Consider the following 18,978-nt stretch of genomic DNA (forward strand, 5'->3'; position numbering starts at 1 on the left):
ATGCCTGTTGTGTACAAGTAGAGGAAAGTTCGAGAGGCTCTTATGAGTAAGGTGTTTGGCTGGGGGCCCAACACAGAGTACTTTTCTTATCTGCTCCATTGTAAATACCCAGAGTGGGACTGGGTACGCAGAGCTGGGAGGAAAGCTCCCGGAGGGGCTCTCCCTGCAGGGCAGGCAGGGAAGACTTCCTGGAAGAGGGGAAGCCTGAACCAAGACCTAAAATACGAGTAGGAGATAACCAAGTGAGAAGAAGGCATTTAAGGTGAGGGGCCAACAAATGCAAGGCTTGAAGGTGTTTTTTCTTTGAAAAGATTTCTAGATGATGGGGGAGGTGCCTGCCTGGCTCAGGCAGTAGAGCATGTGACTCTTTAATCTCAGGGCTGTGAGTTCAAGCCCCGGGTTGGGTGGAAAGATTACTTAAAAATAAAATTTAATTTTTACCAAAAGATTCCTACGTGGGAAAGGAGTTACAAGGTGATCTATAGAGAGGGGACGGAACAGGCACGCCCACCTGGACATGAATCTACAGACACGGAATCCCTCTGTCACACACACACACACACACACACACACACACACACACATACATGCTCAAGTACAGAGCACTGTGTGATGCAGGCCGATCTCAGTATATGGAATGACAGTGGCAAAACAGTCCCGTGCATGTGAGCATAATTGCAACACCACAAAACCTCCCGCACTCAGGAACGCAGAAACCCCGTGTAACCAGAAGCCCGTAAAGCAGAGTCCTTTCACTCCAACGCTAACACATACAGCTAGAAGGAATCACAGCCCCTCCCCCCAGCGGGTTCACAGAATTGTCATAGACACATACATAGAGTTACAGCATCACCAGACATGCAATGTTATGGACCCGCCTAGGAACACAGAGTCACACACACAGACTCACGGTGATATACACGGCCAGTATACCCACACACCCGGAAGCGACCCCATAGATGAATCCACGTGCAGAGCTCTGGTGCCTACCAAGGCAAAGTCTTTATGGCGGTATACAGATTAGTGGGTTTCAGAGCCAGAGTGGCTGGGCCATTCCCTTCCCCTCCCCCAAGCCAGTCCAGTTCCCTCCATCGATGGCCGGGGTTACCTCCTGAGGGAAAGAGGGACTGGAGCCTTCTCCCCCCGTAGCACCAATCTGGACAGGCCATCCCCTGACAAAACAGAGAAGTGCCTTCCAAAATGGGGGTGAACCGAGCTGAGAGAGGGAGGCCTTTTGGTGTGGGAGACCAAGAGTAGCACCATCGTAGAAATGGGGTCAGGAGTAAGGGGGATACACAGGTAGTGGCAGAGTACTGAGGAGTCCCAGCCTCTCCCCACCCGTGATATGCAGATAGGGCTGTGCGCGTGTCCGTGCGGCTAGGGAAGTCTCCTGGATTGTAAGGAACCCCCAGGTCCCCCGGGTACCTGGGGTGAAGTAAAGGGAAGCACGTCTCAGGAGAGCGGGCGGCGGGGTAGTAGTGGTTCTAGGGCAGGGAAACTAGGGATGTGAGGTCAAGAATGGAGAGGCTTAAGCATGAAGCAGAGGAACCTGGGTTGGGAAGACTTAAGACAGCAGGAATCGGGGCAAGTTGAGTAGGGCAGGAAGCCCAGAATCAAGAGGGTATGGTCTGGAATCAGAAAGTCCAAGGTCATTAGATTCAGAACCAGAGGAATCCCCAGGGTGGTGTCCAGATTCTAGAATCAGAGGCACTTGGAGGCTGAGTTCTAGAACCAAACGAATTTTGATCTGAAGTCAGAGATCACTGGAGGCTGCGAGGCCTCGAACCAGAGGGATCTACAGACTACAAAGAGTGGAATTAGGAAAAGTCTGAGGACTGAGCTCTAGAACCAGAGAGGTTTTGGAGGCAAGATGTAGAATCAGGAGCTGGGGGCTGTAGGGTCTAGAACCAGAAATTTTTATAAGTCAAGATCTAGAATTAGATGTTTGGAGGCTAAGTTCTGGATCTAAGATAATTTGGAGTCAAGATCTGGAGAGGGAATTGGAGATTGTGAGGTCTAGAACCTGGGGAACTGAGAGGGTGCAGTCTGGAATCAGAAGACATTTGAAGCCAAGTTCAAGAATCAGGAGAAATGAGATCATCATATCTGGAATCAGAGGGCCCTGGGAATTGCAAGGTCTAAAGGTTTTATAGCCTCGAACCGTGAATGGTGGAGGTCATTAGGTCTAGAGCAAATGAACTGGGGCATGCCATTCAATCTGGAAGTACTACAATGGTTATAAGCTCAAGCCATAAAGCTCATTTTACTTCTTTTTGATTGGGAAAGCAAGTCTTGAGTGTAGAAAGTTGAAAGGGAAGGAGCTGGGCATCATGAAGCATCATGTTTTGAAAATTTAAGAAGTCTGGATTTGGACCCAAACATATTACAGATCAGGAAGACTAGAACCAATATGAAGTTTAGGCTGTGGCGTCCAGAATCAGAGGCAGTCATGGGTTGTAAGACCTGTAACCAGCAGGAGTTACAGCATGTGACCTCTGGTACAAGGGGGAGACATTTACAAGGAGTGGTCTAGAACCAGAGGAGAAGTCAATGTGAGGTCTAGAACCAGAGGAGCCGGTAAGGTTCTAGGCTCTGGAGCCAGAGGGACTTGGAGGTTGTGAGGCCTAGAACAAGGCAGCCGTGGAGGAGACCGTGAAGGACAAACCTGGCGCTGGAGGTTGTGAGGTCCAGAACAAGAAAGAGCTAGACGTTGTGAGGTCTGGAGTCAGAGGGGTTTGGAGCATGTGAGGTCTAAGACTGCTGGGGGCTGGACAGTCTAGAACCAGAGAAGGTCAGGAACAGAGTGGTCTAGAACCGGAGAGATCTGGAAGTTGTAGGATCTGGAAGCAGAGGAAGTTGGAGGCTGGCTGCCCCTGGAAACGGGAAGCCTGTGAACGAAGCCAGTGCCCAGAGGAGACTGGGGGCCGCAGAAGCCCCTATGGAGGGGCAGGCAGAGCGGGGTGGCCACTTGGGAGGCTAAGGGGATTGATCTGAAGTTGCTAGGGGTGCAGTCTGCCCCAGAGGGCCCCCCCAAAAAAAACACCTGAAGAAGGGGGGTGGGAATCAGAGTCCTGCATTCTTATGGACCCCGGGCAATTCATAGCGATCAAAAACCCATCGTGAAAACAACAGACATGGATGGAAAGAAATGTGACTGTGGTTACTACCCATACTCCCCAGAGCCCAGAAACACAGACCTGAACCCCCACCTCCCCGACCCCTAATTACCCAAAATCAAGCCAGGAGAGTGGGAGAAAGGGATGAGGTAACCAGTACAGAGAACCCCAAGGGAAGTCCTGAGAGAAGGAGGAAGAGGGGGCCAGGGACCCCCTCCCAGAGGTCACTGAGCTGAGACCACCCCCGAAAGCCCCCAGACGTGGGGGGCAGAGGGGTGAGGGCTGAGGTAGGCCCGAGGTGGGCGGGGGCCGCTGAAAGGAGAGGGAGGGAGCCCCTCTCCTGGGGCCCCCATCCTGTGCTTTGGCTGCCGGCGTGGAGTGTGGTTGAGGTCCTTTGGGGAGTGGAGGGGCGCAGGGAAGAGGGCCCGGCGGAGCCCGCTCAGTTGGCCTGGGCCGGGCCTGCCGCTGGGTGGAAGTGGCTCCTGGGCTCCGCGGTGTCCTCATCCGGGTAGAGAGAGAGCGGCGGGGGTCCCAGGCCTGTGGGGGAAGATGGAGGATCAGCCAGCGGGGAATTACCTCCCAGACCCATTTCTGCCCCTCCTGATGGTGAAAAGCGTGGGTGGGGAGGCAGGCATGCCCGGGTTCACATAGCAGCAAGCTCTTGGCCCAGTTCTGTCCTCTGAACCTCAAGGGCCCAGGATGCTTAAGGCAGTAGTTAGTAGCTGGGCCACGGGCGCCGGGGTGGTTCAGTCGGTTAAATGCCCGGCTTCAAATCAGGTCACGATCTCACGGTTTGTGAGTTCAAACCCTGAGTTGGGCTCTCTGCTCTCAACATAGAGCCGGCTTCAGATCCTCTGTACCCCTCTCTCTGTTCCCCTCCCCTGCTCATGCTTTCTCTCAAAAATAAAGAAGCATTAAAAAAAAAAAAAAAAGGCTGGAGCCAGATGCTGCCTGAGTTACAACCTAGGCTCTGCTCTTTACTTGCTGTGCGACCCCAAGGCGGTGACGTCACCTCTCTGTGCCTTGGCTACCTCATATGTAAAATGAGCTAACAGTACTTCCTTTCCGGGGCTGTTGTGGGGAAGTAAATGAGTCAATCCACGTGAAGTGCTCGGGACAAAACTAGTAACTTGGTGAGCGGCCAGTGAGCTGTTGTTCCCTAGGAAACGGGGGTCCTTCTGTCTACCTCCTGTGGGAGAATTCACCCACTCAGAAAATATTTGTTGAGCTCCTGGTATGTGCCAGGCACCGGGCACACAGCAGTTAACCGGATAGACGAACCTCCCAGCCCTGACACTGCGGTGAGAGGTATCAGTTGGGTCATGTACACAAGGCTCAGCCCAAAGAGTGGTTCAGAGTAGGTGCCAGGCAAATGCTGGCTCTTCGTTTACAAACATGCACTGAGGCCCTGCTCTGTGCCCGGCCACTGCCCTGCCTCACACAGACGGTAGAGTATGGCAACCACAAGACAAGCCTGGCCCCTGCCCTCCCACGGCTCACACACCCATGGAGAGGACAGCCAAAAATCAAACAATGACATGAACACTTGCATAAATATGGGCTGTGATGCGTGTTGTGAGCCATGAACTTAGGAAGTTAGGGAGGGCTTCACAGAAGGGGTAATACTTGATCTGAGATCAAAAGGATGCAATAAATAAGCAAAGAATAGAAAGAAAAGTGTTCTGGGCAGAAAGATCGGCATATGCAAAGGCCCTGAGGCTCTCTCCTCTAGCAAGATTACTTCAAAGTCCTTACTGATGCCCTACAGAGTCCCCACTGCAATCAGCCCCCCACCTCTCTCCCCTCCTCTCTGCTTCAGCCCTATGGCCTTGTTTTCCCCAACTAAGACAGATGCACTCCTACCTCGGGACCTTTGGATATGCTGTTCCCTCTGCCTGGAGTGCTCGTCCCCTGGAAATGGTCACAGTTCACTCCCTCACTTCCTGAGGTCTTTGCTCAAACATCACCTTCTCAATGAGACCACCCTTAACCGTACTACTTAAAATCAAAATCCCACCGGGGCGCCTGGGTGGCTCAGTCGGTTGAGCGTCCAACTTTGGCTCAGGTAATGATCTCACGATTTGTGGGTTTAAGCCCCGCGTCAGGATCTGTGCTGACAGCTCAGAGCCCGGAGCCTGTTTCAGATTCTGTGTCTCCCTCTCTCTCTGACCCTCCCCTGCTCACGCTGTCTCTCTCTCTCTCTCTCTCTCTCTCTCTCTCTGAAATAAATGAAACATTTAAAAAATCAAATCAAATCAAATCAAAATCCCACCACCCCAGGTTTCCTTTTCCTTCGCATATATTGTTTTCTCCGGAAGCGCTTCTGTTCCTCTCTCGCGCTCTTAATCGTATGTGTTTTTTTATTCTGGACTGTTCCCTCCGCCAGCATGGCAGCCCTACGACGGCAGGGATTTCTCTCTTGTACAGTCATGTCTCCAGCCCCTAGGGCAGTGCCTGGCATGTACTGTGTGCTCCATAAATAAGTGTTACGTGTAAGAAGGACAGAAGGAACCAAAAGACAGTCACTGTGGCCGAAACAAGATGTGAAGCCGAGCACGGTGTGAGATGAGGCACCGGGCAGACCCCATGGGACTGGAGTACAAGGTTGAGGAGCTTGGTCTTTCTTAGAAGGGCAGTAGGGAGCCATGGATGAGTCTGGAGCAGAGGGAGGTCGGGGGCAGATTCGTGCTTTGGAAAGATCTCCTAGCTAATGCCTGGATGTTTGTTTGTTTTGGTTTTAAGTTTATTTATTTATTTTGAGAGAGAGAGAGAGTGAGCGAGTGTGTGCACAAGCCGGGGAGGGGCAGAGAGGAGGAGAGACAGAACCCCAGCAAGCTACATGCTGTCAGCGCAGAGCCTGATTCAGGGCTCGAACCCACAAACTGTGAGATCATGACCTGGGGCGAGATTAAGAATCAGACGGTTCACAGGGGCGCTTAGTCGGTTAAGCGTCCGACTTTCGCTTAGGTTATGGTCTCGCAGTTCGTGGGTTCGAGCCCCACGTCGGGCTCTGTGCTGACTGCCAGCTCAGAGCCTGGAGCCTGTTTCAGAGTCTGTGACTCCCTCTCTCTCTGACCCTCCCCTGCTCACGCTGTCTCTCTCTCTCCTAGAAATAAAAAAAAAAAAAAAAGAATCAGACGGTTCACCCACTGCGCCCCCCAGGCACCCCTGCCTGGACGTTCCGAGAGGAGCTGTGGCTCCGGACAGTTATGCTGGAAGGTGAGGTCAGTAGCCCGAACAGGCACGGTAGCCAGGCTCGCCGTGGGGAGGGGCTGTGGGACCAGTGTCGCGCCAGCACAGACCTTTCTCGAGCGTCTGCTGCCAGCCGGGACTTGTGCCAACCTTCCCGGGCTGCCCCTCTGAGGCCCTGGCAACCTCTCCTTCAGGTAACAACTACTGTAACAGATCCTACCTGGTGGAGGGGTGAGTACTGAGGCTCCAGAAGCAGAAACTGCTTTCCGCAGCGGCGCAGCGGGGGATGACCAAGGGGGACGGGCCGCAGAGTGTGAGCAGACACAGGCTTCGGGAGCTCTAGCTTGAGGCTGGGCTCGGCCTCCACCCCAGGCGGCAGCTTTGGCAAGCCCCTCGCTCGCTCGCTCGCTCGAGCCTCTCTTCCCCCCCCCCCCCCCCCCCCCGGTGCCGCTGAGAGCAGGGAAGGGCTGTCTCTGTCTCTACCAAGGTCAGAGCCAGGCACTGACAGCTCCCCACCCTCACCCCTGCCACCTTCTGGACTGGCCACCCCTCTCTCAACCATGGGGGGTGCGTCGTAGGAGGGAAAGGGACCCAGGTCCTCTGTATACCCAGGGTGCTACTCACGGAGGGGCTCATTCAGCTCCAGGAGGTGGGTGCTGGGGTCCTGCTGGCTCCCCGGGGCGGGCCCTCCTGTCAGAAGGAAACTCTGCAGGACAGAGACAAAGCCGCCGCCGCCGCCACCGTCGTCGTCAATGCCCCAGGAGGCAGGATGGGGGGGGGGGTGGCTAGGAGCTCTAGGGGCCCCGCAATGGCTTATGGGCCGTGTGACTTTGGGTTCAGCCAACGTCCTAGCCTGATCTCCTCCGGGTGCCCCTCCGGAGCCTCGGTCCCCCCTTCCTCCGCGCCCCAGCGGGCCGGCCTGGGCATGTGGACTCCATCAGCGTGCGGCCTTGCTCTGTGTATTCCTGTGGGTTCACCTAACGGGAGATGCTGCCAGCGGGAGGGGGAAGCGGGGCGGTGTTTGATCCAGCTGCTTCCCTGCCGGCTTGTCCCGGCCTGGCCCTGGCCCTCCATGGAAGGTGTCTACCCCTACCTGCTGTCTCTGGGATCTGGCGACCCGCGCCCTGCCCTGTGCCTTCAGGCTACACGCACGGTGCCGGCCCCAGGGCGCTGCGCCCCCTCCCGCTGCTTCCCTATGTTTCGCCCACCCCTCGGCCAGTAGTCTCGCTTTTAAATGCTCCTCAACACCCCCATCAGAGTGTGCTGCTTCCTGCCCAGACTCTGAGTGACGCGGTTGCTTGACCTCTGGTGGGTAAGTGTGGATACCACTACTACTACTACTACTACTAATGACAACAACATCTCAAGAGGGGTCACAAGGGGTAAGTTATGTAATCATGCAGAAGGCATTTAGTGCAGCGTCTGCCCCGTGGTAGGCACTCGATAAATATCAGCTGTTGAGACCAGCCACCACACCTCTGGTGTTCACCTGCTCGTGCAAGCGGCACTTTTGTGGGCATCAGAGAGCCATGGAGGGTCCTGGAGGGAGGCTCTGTGGAAGCGGTGCAGGCTGGGCAGTGTTGTGGAAAGGGCGTCCCGGTTGCCATCGTGCAGAAAGGATGGCAGGGGTGAGATGGAAGCAGGGAGACGAGGAAAGAAGGGCGGAAGGGGGGAGGCGGGGGGCAGGGGGTGCTGCTTTCGTTTGGTTGTTTATATCATGTTCGTTGACAGGCACTAAGGATCAGCTAAGGTCTTAATTTCATTTGCTTCTCACGGCAGCCCTGCGGGATGTCACCATCCCCCTTCCCAGAGGAGGAAACTGAGGTTCAGAGTGGTCACCCTACCTGCCCAAGGCCTCACGGTCATTAGGTGGCCGACCTGGGACTTGAACTCAAGTCTGTCTGACTCTAGGGTCTGGACTCTTAATGCTATGCTAATAATCCAAGGCCGAGAGCTGTTCTAGGTCTGCGAGGGAGGCCCGGGGGAGTGGAGGAGGGTCCTGCACCCACCAAGTTTTGTCATTTCTCCCCTTTACCCTGCTTAATTTTTCTTCTTAGAACTTACCACCAACTTACATAAATTTGCATGGCCTCACATGGACGACTGACTTTCCATCTGACCTTCAGCCAGCCCTTGCCCCTCTCTGGTTTTCCCACCCATACATAAAACAGTAGGTTTAAGCCTGCTGGGTTCCAAGGGCCAGAGAGTCCCATGAATCCCCCAACATACCAGGCTGAGGGGAGGCAGCAGGAAGTTTTCGGGTTCTGGGCGTGAGGACCGTTTGGGGGGTTTCACTCCCAGCAGCTCCACCCCCTCGGCCTCGGCCTCTGAGCTCTGAGCCAGGGTCCTGGAGAAAAACAGGTAAGAAATGGAACACAACAAACCTGAGCAAGTGTGGGCATCGCCGGGAGGAGGTGATGAGCATTCATTCATTCCCCCAAGTGCTTGTTCATTCCTTTACTCCTACACTCACCATCTATCTGTCCACCCATCTGATCATCCATGTACCCACCCATCAACCTACCCATCCATCCATTTATCCATCTACCCACCCATCCTTCCATCCACCCATCCACCCATGTACCCACCCATCCATCCACCTACCCATCTATTATCCATTGATCCATCCATCCATCCAAACATCCATTCATCCATCTATCCAGCCAGCCAGCCACCCATGCACCCACCCACCCATCTGTCCAGCTATCCATCCATCCATCCATCTATCCATCCACCCACCCACCCATCCATCCAGCTGTCTATCCGTCTATCCATCCATCCATCCATCCACCTACTATATTCATTCATTCCCTTCCTCCCTCATTCAGTATGTCTTTATTAGGCACTCACTATACATCCAGCACCAAGCTGAGAGCCTTGGGAAACACTGAGATGTAGCCATAAAACCTCAGAAGGATAGTAAAGGGACCATTCTGGATACTAAATGGGCACATGTCTACAACGTGGAGTGCAAAACCTTGAGTATTAGTAATTAAATGTCTCTGGAAGGGGGACACGGACCCTCTGAAATTATATGCACAACTGTGCATCTGTATGTGTGCGAATGTTCTTGGGAAAGAGTCCGTAGCTTTCAACAGATCCTCAAAGGTGTTAGGAAACTTAGTTCTAGACAGTTGCTTGGACACTGTTGCAATGTCCCCTTAACTGTGACAAAAATTGTCACGAGGCCAGATATAAATATGTTCCAAAGGAGAGGGCCCTGGCGGCTGGTGGGAGTTGGATAAACAAGAAGAGCGGAGGGCCCCGCCTAGGCAGAGACAGAGGTGGGAACACGCATGGCGCGGGCTGGGGACACGGAGGCCTGGCACGAACAGAGGTCAGCAGGTCAGCAGGAGGAATGATGAAGGACGAGGCTGACACAGGAGGCAGGGACAAGATGGGGGCTCCCTCCCTTCATACCTTCCCTGCACTGTGGCTCACCTCTTCCGAGCCCCAGCCGCAGGGGACGATGCCAAAGGGTCCCCTCTGGAGGGGCTGGAGCAGCTCAGCCGGGGGTCACTCCCCCAGCGGGGCAGCAGGGAGGCCTCAGGGGGTGGGGGCGACAGGCCATGGAAGCTCCGTGCGCGGGGCCGGGGGACGGCGCCCCGCGGTCTGTGGAAGGCCCGGGGCAGCTGCTCGCTGGAGTTGAGCTGGAAGTCGTCATCCATGGAGATGTAGGGGGCCAGCATCTCCAAATCCAGAGCGTCGGCGTCCTGTGGGAGGCAGGAGGAGGTTAAGCGCAAGAGCCTTGGCCTCGGGCGGGCCTGGGCTACAGCCCCAGCTCCACCACATCTGAGCTGTGTGGCCGAGGCCAAGAGCCGAGGGGCGCCTGGGGGGCTCGGTGGGTGAAGCGTCCGACTTCAGCTCAGGTCATGATCTCACGGGCTCATGAGCACAGAGCCTGCTTCACATCCTCTGTCGCCTTCTCCCTCTGCCCCTCCCGCTGCTCAGGCTCTCTCTCTCTCAGAAAAGTCTGAGCTTCAGTTTCCTCATCTGTAAAATGGGTGTAAGGACTCTGGTAGCCAGTCACCAAAATGGCCCTCAAGCATCCCCACCCTTGGTATCCACGCCCTAGGTAATCCCCTACTACAGTGACGATGGTGGATCTGGGACCAGAGGATATTGAGGGGATGATGGAGTGTGACCCCCAATGTTAGATTATAAAGAAAAACTGTGGCTTCTGTTTTTGCTGCACACTCTCTGGTCACTTGCTCGAGGGGGGAGCCCCGTGGAGAGGCCCCCATGGTGAGAAACTGAGACCCCCTGCCTGCAGACAACTGAGTGATCTCGGAAGCGCATCTTCTAGTCCCTTCCAAGCCTTCAAGTGACTGACTGCAAGCCCGGATGACCTGTTGACTGCAAGACGTCTCATGACACCTCTCCCAGGAGAGAGTCCCAAGCAAAGTCACCCCGATATGTGGCTCCCAGGCCCCCTGGCCCCCGGAAGTCATGGCAGGTAATACACACTTGTTATTTTAAGCTTTAGGACAATTTGTTTCCCAGAAACAGATGATGGGATTTTGCTGCCATGATAAAATGACAAAAACCTCAAAGGCAGGGTGGCTGGGGCACAGGGCAGTGGGCGGGGCCTGGAAGGGGCATGAAAGGCCTGTGGGAGCCTAGACGCCTTGAACACACTGCTAGTGGAAACGTGAACACGAGAAGCCAGCCCGTGAAGGCATACAGGGAGGTGAGGGAAGTGTTACCAGAAGCCCGAGGAAAGGAGGCTTTTGTTTTGGGGCAGCTAACGGTTAGTACCAGTGTTGCCTGCAGTTTTCCGGTACAGAGAACACGTAAGTAGTGCGCCAGGCGATCTGGCGACAGGATCCCCAGCCAGAGTGGGGACTGGCTGCCTGATCTCTTGCCTCTTGAGCAAAGACAAGAGGAGAGAAGAGCTAAAAGGGAAATGTTAGACGTGAAGGAGCTGGGACTTGAAGGTCTGGAAGATTCTTTTTTTTTTTAAATTGTTTTATTTATTTCTAGGAGAGAGAGAGAGACAGCGTGAGCAGGGGAGGGTCAGAGAGAGAGGGAGTCACAGACTCTGAAATAGGCTCCAGGCTCTGAGCTGGCAGTCAGCACAGAGCCCGACGCGGGGCTCGAACCCACGAACCTCGAGATCATGACCTAAGCGAAAGTCAGACGCTTAACCGACTAAGCCAACCAGGCGCCCCGAAGGTCTGGAAGATTCTTAATCTCCCCTCGAAGCGAAAAAGGAACTTTACCCCAAAGGGGGCGTGGCCTCTGCCCGGGCTCCTTGGGATCTCCTGTGTGACCCGGTGATGGGCCCCTGGAGCCACACCTAACGGGACCCTGGAGCCACACCTAACGGCTTTTGCTGACAAGGTGACTCAGGCTGCGGGCTGGCTGTGCCCGAATGGCCAGCTGTGCGGTGAGAGGGTTGGGGCCCCGTGAGATCAGCCTGACCTCCAGGGGAAGCGCGTGTGCTGGGGAGGTCGAGATGGAGATCAAGGGCAACTACGTGGGCAATAATTCAGTCGTGTCCACACAGTGAAGATTCCAGAACCGCAGCTGGGATGGGCTTCCAGGAGTGGCGGTGGCCCCTGTGCGTCGGGGGGGGGAGGGGGTAAGCATCCCTGGGGTCGCGAGAGCTTTGCATTTGGGAACCTCCTCATCTCGGATTCCACCCTCTGCAGCTCTTCCTTTGCCTATAATATTCTTTTGCTATAATAAAACGATCACCCTGGGGCGCCTGGGTGGCTCAGTTGGTTAAGTGTCTGACTCCTGATTTTGATCTCACAGTTGCAGAGATGGAGCCCCACGTTGGGGTCCAAGCTGGTAGCAAACAGCCTGCTTGGGATTCTCTCCCTCCCTCCCCCTCCCCAGCTCATGCGCTTGTGCACGCGCTCACTCTCTCTCAAAATAAATAAGCTTAAAAAAAAATTCCTAGAAATCAACCTAAGTCCAGTGCTGACCTCAGTTCTACAGCCAGCTTTAGCAAATTATTGACACTGAGGGAGTCAGTGAGAATCTCTGAATTTGTGGGCAGCTGGTGTGAAGCGAGGGTGGCCCTGCGGCCTCCATGTCACAAGTCTTGGAAGACTTGGCAGACTGGAGGACTGCGACCTTCACCTTGCACTTGGCTGACCCAGGGAACTCCCCAGGTGGTGAAGGACACTAAAATTGAGAAATGGTTTCTGAGCCAAGGAGGGCATTCTCAGGAAGGGATGCTCTGAAGCTGAAGCCAGGGCGTGACCATAAAATTCTTTGATCAGGAAGATCAAAGGCGCTGCCTAGAATGTCCTTCGGGCAGATACACTGGAGCTTAAGGATGCGCTAACTGATCTTCTCAGACAACAGGGCTCCTATTAAACTTCCACACACTGTCACTCAGCATCTCAGCAAAACCCCAAGGTACAGAAGGGCTTATTGCAAAGAGATCTGCGGGTGTGACTTTTGTCTAATGCAGGGCACTAAAGATTATTATACAAACAGAAACACTGCCACCTTGGACTGGAAGGGACAGAGATAACGCTAAATGGAAAGAGACCTTTGGGCTACCAAAGTTCCCTAACAATTACCTTTTATGAAAAACGGAAGAGGATTCTAGAATAATGGAGAAAGCCGCTAAGGAAGTACAGTAAAACCTTGGATAGCGAGTAACTTGTCCTGTGAGTGTTTTACAAGACCTGTAAGCGTTTCTAATAAAATTTAACTTGATAAACGAGCGACGTCTTGCAGTACGAGTCGTACGTGACGGTGAACGTCACGTGATCGCAACTGAGCCAAGGGTTCTTGAGATTCGCTTTGATATGCGAGTACTCTGGATGACAAGCATGTTTTTGGAATGAGCTGTACTTGCAAACCAAGGTCTTACTGTAGTAGGAATGGGTTCTGGTCAAGGAACTTCCCATAGTTGCCCAACCGGATTTCAAAACTGCTGTGGACCAGTGACACCTGTGCTCTCTCCTCTTCCTTTTTTTTTTTTTAATTTTAAAAAATGTTTATTTTTGAGAGAGAGAGCGAGCGAACAAAGTGGAGGAGGGGAGGGAGAATCTGAAGCAGGGGCTCGAACCCGCAAACCACAAGATCATGACCTGAGCCAAAGTCCGACACTTAACTGACTGAGCCACCCAGGTGCCCCTCCTCTCCCTCTTTTTGACTAAGAGTTGCACGGCATTACTCTGTGCCTGTCCCACCACTGTGTGCGGGGTGTGTGGCTGGCACATCACCTGTCTCTTTAGTTCACAGGCCAACAGAGGGAGAGCTTTGCCACACCCAGACCCGATGTAGGTGATGAGATTCTGGATTTCGGGCTGATGCTGTCATGGGAAGACTTTGGGGGCACTTCGGAGGGGGTAGGTGTATTTTACATGAGGGAGAGACATGCATTGGTGGGATCCCCAACCATCCTTGCCTTTTGGTGTTCACCCTCACTACAGATGCCTTCTGCCTTATTCTAGGGTTGATCTATATGATCAATATAATTCGGTGAAGTGATGGGAGGTTGCTTCCATGATTAGGTTATAATCTTCTGTCTTGGGCTCACTCTTGTCATCTCTTGGATTCCTTGTCTTGGGGGAATCCAGCTGCCATGTTGTGGGGACACTCAGGCAGCCTATGCTGTAAGGAATTGAGGCCTCCAGCTAGAGCCAGTGAGGGGCTGATGCCTGCCAACGACTATGTGTGTGAGTTTGGAAGTGGGTCCTCTAGCCCCACGATTCCCCTCATGGAGAGCTTGACTTCAGCCTCATGAGAGACTCCACAAAAACCATCCAGCTAAGCTGCTCCCAGATTCATGAGTCTCAGAAATGGTGTGACATAATAAATGTTAGTTTTTAAGGGGCTCAGTTTGGGGTAGTCTGTTATGCAGCAATAGGTAACTAATATATCATGTCACTGTCATTTATCGAGCCACTCAATCAGTCATCCAAACATTATCCATCCATCTATCATCTATCTAAGGAACCAGTGGCTATCTAACTACCCAGCCAAACATCCATCCATCCATACATCCATCCATCCAAGTATCTGTCTAACCATCACCCATCCATCTATCCACCATCAACCACCTAATGAATACAGTGGTCCATCCATCTATCCATCCATCCATCCATCCATCCATCCATCCATCCATCCAAATAGTTGTTTACCCACCACCCATCCATCTACCCACCATCCTCCACCTAATGGATACAATGGCCTATCCATCCATGCACTCATCCGCTCAACAATTCCACCACCTTTCTCTAAGGCTCATATATGTCAGCCCCCAGAGCAAAGAGGTCAAGACTGCTCCTTCCATGCCAACCCTCACCTGAGCTATATCTAGATCTGTGTCCACAGTCTCAAGGTCTTTGCCAGAGGCCAAGAGCTTGTGTGTATTCTCCATGTCCATGAGTGGTTCATCTGGCAGATCGGCCTGTGGGAAGAAAGTAGACACTGAAGAAAATCTTGAGCCTAGAAAATGTTAACGGTAAGGTAGTCTGGACATTTGAGCTCAGAGGTAGAAGTGAAGGTCAAAAATCAGACAGCGGGGGACCCTCCCAATGACCAATGAGATGGCTACTTGTTACGATCCTAATTTTATGGATGAAAAAACTGAGGGCCTGCTTGTCCAGGGTAACACAGCTGGTAAGTGGCAGCTCCAGGATTTGAATCCAGGTTTGGGTAATTCAAGACATTAGACGTTCTTGACTCTTTGAGGTCAAAATTCAGAGAGCCTGGACGCTTAGTCACAAGTGAGGAGGGGGTCACCCCTGCCAGTCCCAAATATCCCAGGTTTTGGTCAGGTAACAGTTGAAGAATCTGGGATCTAGGTCTTAAAGAGCCCCCAAACCCCATCTCACCCCAGCCTTCCCACTGCACAGATGGAGAAACAGAGGCCCAGAGAATAGCAAGGATCCCAAGGGTTCATGTGAGAGGAACCACTTACCGGAAGAGGGCTTTGGGGGCACCGTGTGGCTGGGGGTGCATTGGGCGTGGCAGCTACTGAAGTCCCATCCAGGATAGGAGCCAGGAGGCGACGGAGGTCAGGGCTACAGTAGCGGCGGGGGTCAGCGGCCAGGGTGGCCTCGCTCAGGGCAGGGGGGTGCAGGAAGGCCAGGATCCGGGGACCAGAGGCATCTACAGCACACATCGGTGGGCAGGACACAGAATGGTCATTCGGACCTGAGGGGGAGGGCCCCCCATCCCCAAACCCCGGGGAGCCCTGTTGACATTTTCGACCACCAATCAGGGTGACGCTGTCCACAGTGCTGGGGACCTGAGTTCTGGAGAAGGCTTGCCAAGGTCTGTCTCTTCAGCTGCCAGATTGCGGTGAGACCCTTGAGGGTCCTGGAGAGGCCAGCGTGGGGGAGGGGGCACGCGGAGGGCTTGGGAGAGTAGCAACTGCCCAGCGAGGGGGAAACATTTTGATATTTAAGAATCAGTACTGCCGGACCAAGGCACGTGACTGACCCAGTTCTCCAGTGCCCCGGAACCATGATCAGTCACTCAGCTCTGGGGGGGGCTTTTGCATGTTAGAAGAAAAGACTAGCCCAGGGCCCTCAAGGAGGTTCTAAGGTCCCTGGAGGTCAGTTCTGAGCCAGAAAAGGAAAGGATATCAGTAACCCCATGCCACACCCAGGAGCTGCCAGCAACAGCTTGGAGAAGGTGATAGCCTTGAAAAGAAGCTTGTCGGGTGGGGGGAGAAGGAAGAGGTAGAAGGGAGCTGGATTGGGGAGGGTCAAGATTACTGAACGCGGAGGAGTGAGGTGGGAACAGGGAGCCAGCTGATGGGTGGGGGCCATGGGGAGCCACAGCAGGGTTCAGAGCAGAGGAGCCAGAAGACCGAAGCAGTCATCCCAGGGGCACAGACGAGGAAGGACAGAAGAGAGAAGAGCTTTCTGGGCAGAGGAGGGAACTGCCAGTGCAGAGGCCCTAAGCCACGAGAATCTAGCATATTCCATGAGCGCTAAGGAAGCTGGTACCGCTCAGAGTGTGAGTGAGAAGGGGAGGGAGGCGGGAGGCAGGTCACACAGAGCCCCGGGGGGCCTCACTATTAAGGCTCTCCCTCCAGCCTCCTGGGGCCACCACCCCTCCTGGTCCCAGCCCCGCCCCATACCAAGGCTGTCGCCAGCATCAGGGGCGTCCTTCTGGGAGGGGGTGCCCCGCTGAGCGGGTCTGCGGGAGTGTCGCTCGGTTTGCTCCAGGGACAGCACCACTCCGGTCTCTTCCACCCGGCTGGGGTACAAGGCGAAAAAAGGAAGTCAGGGAGGGTCATCGGCCTCAGCCCAGGCAGCCCGCTCAGATGGAGTCCCGTCATGGGGGCGGGGGGCAATCCCATGCAGGGACAGGGCAGCACTGTACAGAAAATAGTTTGCCACATTTACTTGTTTCTCTTAAAGATATGATTTTTGCGGAATGCTTTTTATTATAATAGCATTTAAAATAAAGTTATGTGTGTCTTCCCAAGCTCTCTCTGTGGAAGGAGACAGAAAAAACGGGCTGGCATTTAGCACAGCCTGGGGAGGGGAGGGGAGACAGGGATGGGGGCGGGGGGGGAAGGAGGGACAGAGAAGGGGAGCATGAAAAGGCATAAGAACAAAATATTCTCTTTATATTTACTTATAAGCATATTCTTATAAATGGATCGATGAAGTATATATACCTTACCAAATATGAAGAATTCAGAGGGGTACGTTTTAATGAATAAGATTTTATTTATGAAGCTTCTATTCATAGACATTTTTCATAGTCAAGGGAATGGGTTTATAAATATATTCTTATGTCCCCGCGCCTCCCTTCCCCCCAGGCTCTAGCTGCTGAGAAAACCCAAATGTTCGCTGAGCAAACTGGCTTCTGGAGAATTGGTCTGGGGGCTGAGAACCAGGCCCTTGTTTGCATAAAAATACCCAGGGGAGCAGGTGGGTGGCTCTCCCAGGAGCTGTTTGAGACACTATGACCCTTCCCCATCCTCACTGAACCCCCTTCTGGGCTGGAAACATCCCAATTTAGGCTGGACCAAAGCCACCCCAACCCCCTTTGAAAAAGCACGCACAGCCACACGTATACACACCCAGTACACACAAACACAAAGAGGAACACTCCTATACACCCAAGTGTATACACAGACAGGTGTGCATAATCCACTCTCGTGCTCACACGTGCATATCTGGCACACCTGCTCATTCCATAAACATTTCCTAGACAACTAGTGTTGCCTACTGGCTAAGAACAGTGGCTCTACAGCCTGTGGCCTGGGTTCAAATCCAGCGGTGCCACTTCCAAGCTGTGTGACCTTGAGCATGTGGCTGAACCTCTCTGTGCCTCATTTGCCTCCTCTGAAAAGAGGCAAGAATAATAATACCTCCTCCTCAGGTTGTTAGGAGGATTAAATGGGCTAATACACATAAAATGCAGAGAACTGTGCCTGGTACATGGTGAGCGCTATGTAAGGATTTGTGCTAATCGTTAATTGAACACCTACCACGTGCCAGGCGCTGTTCTAGGTGCTGAAGATTCATCAGGGCCCCATATAAATGAGTTGTATTTTTTTTTTAATGTTTTTTAATGTTTTTTTTTTATTATTATTTATTTCTAGGAGAGAGAGAGACAGTGTGGATAGGGGAGGGTCAGAGAGAGAGGGAGTCACAGACTGAAACAGGCTCCAGGCTCAGAGCTGGCAGTCAGCACAGAGCCCGACGCGGGGCTCGAACCCACGAACCGCGAGATCATGACCTGAGCGAAAGTCGGACGCTTAACCGACTAAGCCACCCGGGCGCCCCAATGAGTTGTATTTTTTAAATAAATTTTTTAAATGTTTATTTTGAGAGAGAGAGAGAGAGAGCAAACAGGAGGGGCAGGAGGCGGGGAGAGAGGGAATCCCAAGTAGGCTCTGCACTGCCAGCGCTGAACCTGGTGCAGGGCTCAAACTTAAAAACCGTGAGACCATGACATGAGTTGAAATCAAGATTTGGACACTTAACCGACTGAGCCACCCAGGCGCCTGATGAGTTGTATTTTTGTAAATTCTGTAAAGCAATTGCTTACTGCAGTGGAGGGAGGCTCAGGTCTGGAAGGGGAGGGGTTTTTATACAGCAAAACAGAAGTGCCTGCACACACACAGATAGCCACATAAGTGCACACCACACAATACACACCCAGAACAAGGCTGATTAGTACCACATGCTCCTTATGTCGCTGAGTAAACTCCTTTTCATTCCTCACCCATTTCTGCCAATAAAACTGAGCTTAGCTTAGAGTGCAGAAGATTAAAATCACAGGGCCTGGCCATAGAAAGGCAAATCTTCACAATGAATAGGAGTTTCCAGCAGAGAGGGGGGCAGGTCCCCCTCTCCTTTGCAGTAACAAATGGCCTGACCTCAAAGGTTCTGATTTGAAAAGGTGCTAGTTAAAGTGAGGGCATTCCATTCGGGGCGCCTGGGCGGCTCAGTCGGTTAGGCGGCTGACTTCGGCTCAGGTCATGATCTCACGGTTCATGGGTTGGAGCCCTGCGTCAGGCTCTGTGCTGACAGCTCAGAGCCTGGAGCCTGCTTCAGATTCTGTGTCTCCCTCTCTCTCTGCCCCTCCCCTGCTCATGCTGTCTCTCGCTCTCAGAAATAAATAAAACATTAAAAAAATAAAAAACAAAAAAATAAAGTGAGGGCATTCCAAAGATAATCAGTCTTGTATTCTTGTCCGGTGTAAAGACTTGTATGGGTACTTCTGT

The 18,978-nt window shown here is 53.2% G+C and overlaps 1 protein-coding gene across 4 annotated transcripts in view; it reads right to left on the reverse strand.

Moving 5' to 3' along the window:
- Positions 1-978: 978 nt before the first annotated feature.
- Positions 979-18,978, reverse strand: part of HIF3A (hypoxia inducible factor 3 subunit alpha) — a 31,480-nt gene continuing 13,480 nt past the window's right edge. For 3 of the 4 annotated variants that reach the window (XM_039249039.1, XM_039249061.1, XM_039249055.1), the window contains 7 exons: positions 16,372-16,490; positions 15,202-15,392; positions 14,584-14,688; positions 9,750-10,021; positions 8,538-8,655; positions 6,933-7,014; positions 979-3,653 (listed from right to left, as the gene is read on the reverse strand). In XM_039249039.1, coding sequence (XP_039104970.1) covers positions 3,556-3,653; positions 6,933-7,014; positions 8,538-8,655; positions 9,750-10,021; positions 14,584-14,688; positions 15,202-15,392; positions 16,372-16,490 — 985 coding nt within the window. In that variant the 3' untranslated portion in view covers positions 979-3,555. The remainder of the gene's footprint in view (positions 3,654-6,932; positions 7,015-8,537; positions 8,656-9,749; positions 10,022-14,583; positions 14,689-15,201; positions 15,393-16,371; positions 16,491-18,978) is intronic. The other variant, XM_039249047.1, reaches the window with a different exon arrangement.

Source organism: Hyaena hyaena, unplaced genomic scaffold (assembly GCF_003009895.1).
Source record: "Hyaena hyaena isolate Hyena2069 unplaced genomic scaffold, ASM300989v1 scaffold_9, whole genome shotgun sequence".
NCBI classification, from domain to species: Eukaryota; Metazoa; Chordata; class Mammalia; order Carnivora; family Hyaenidae; genus Hyaena; species Hyaena hyaena.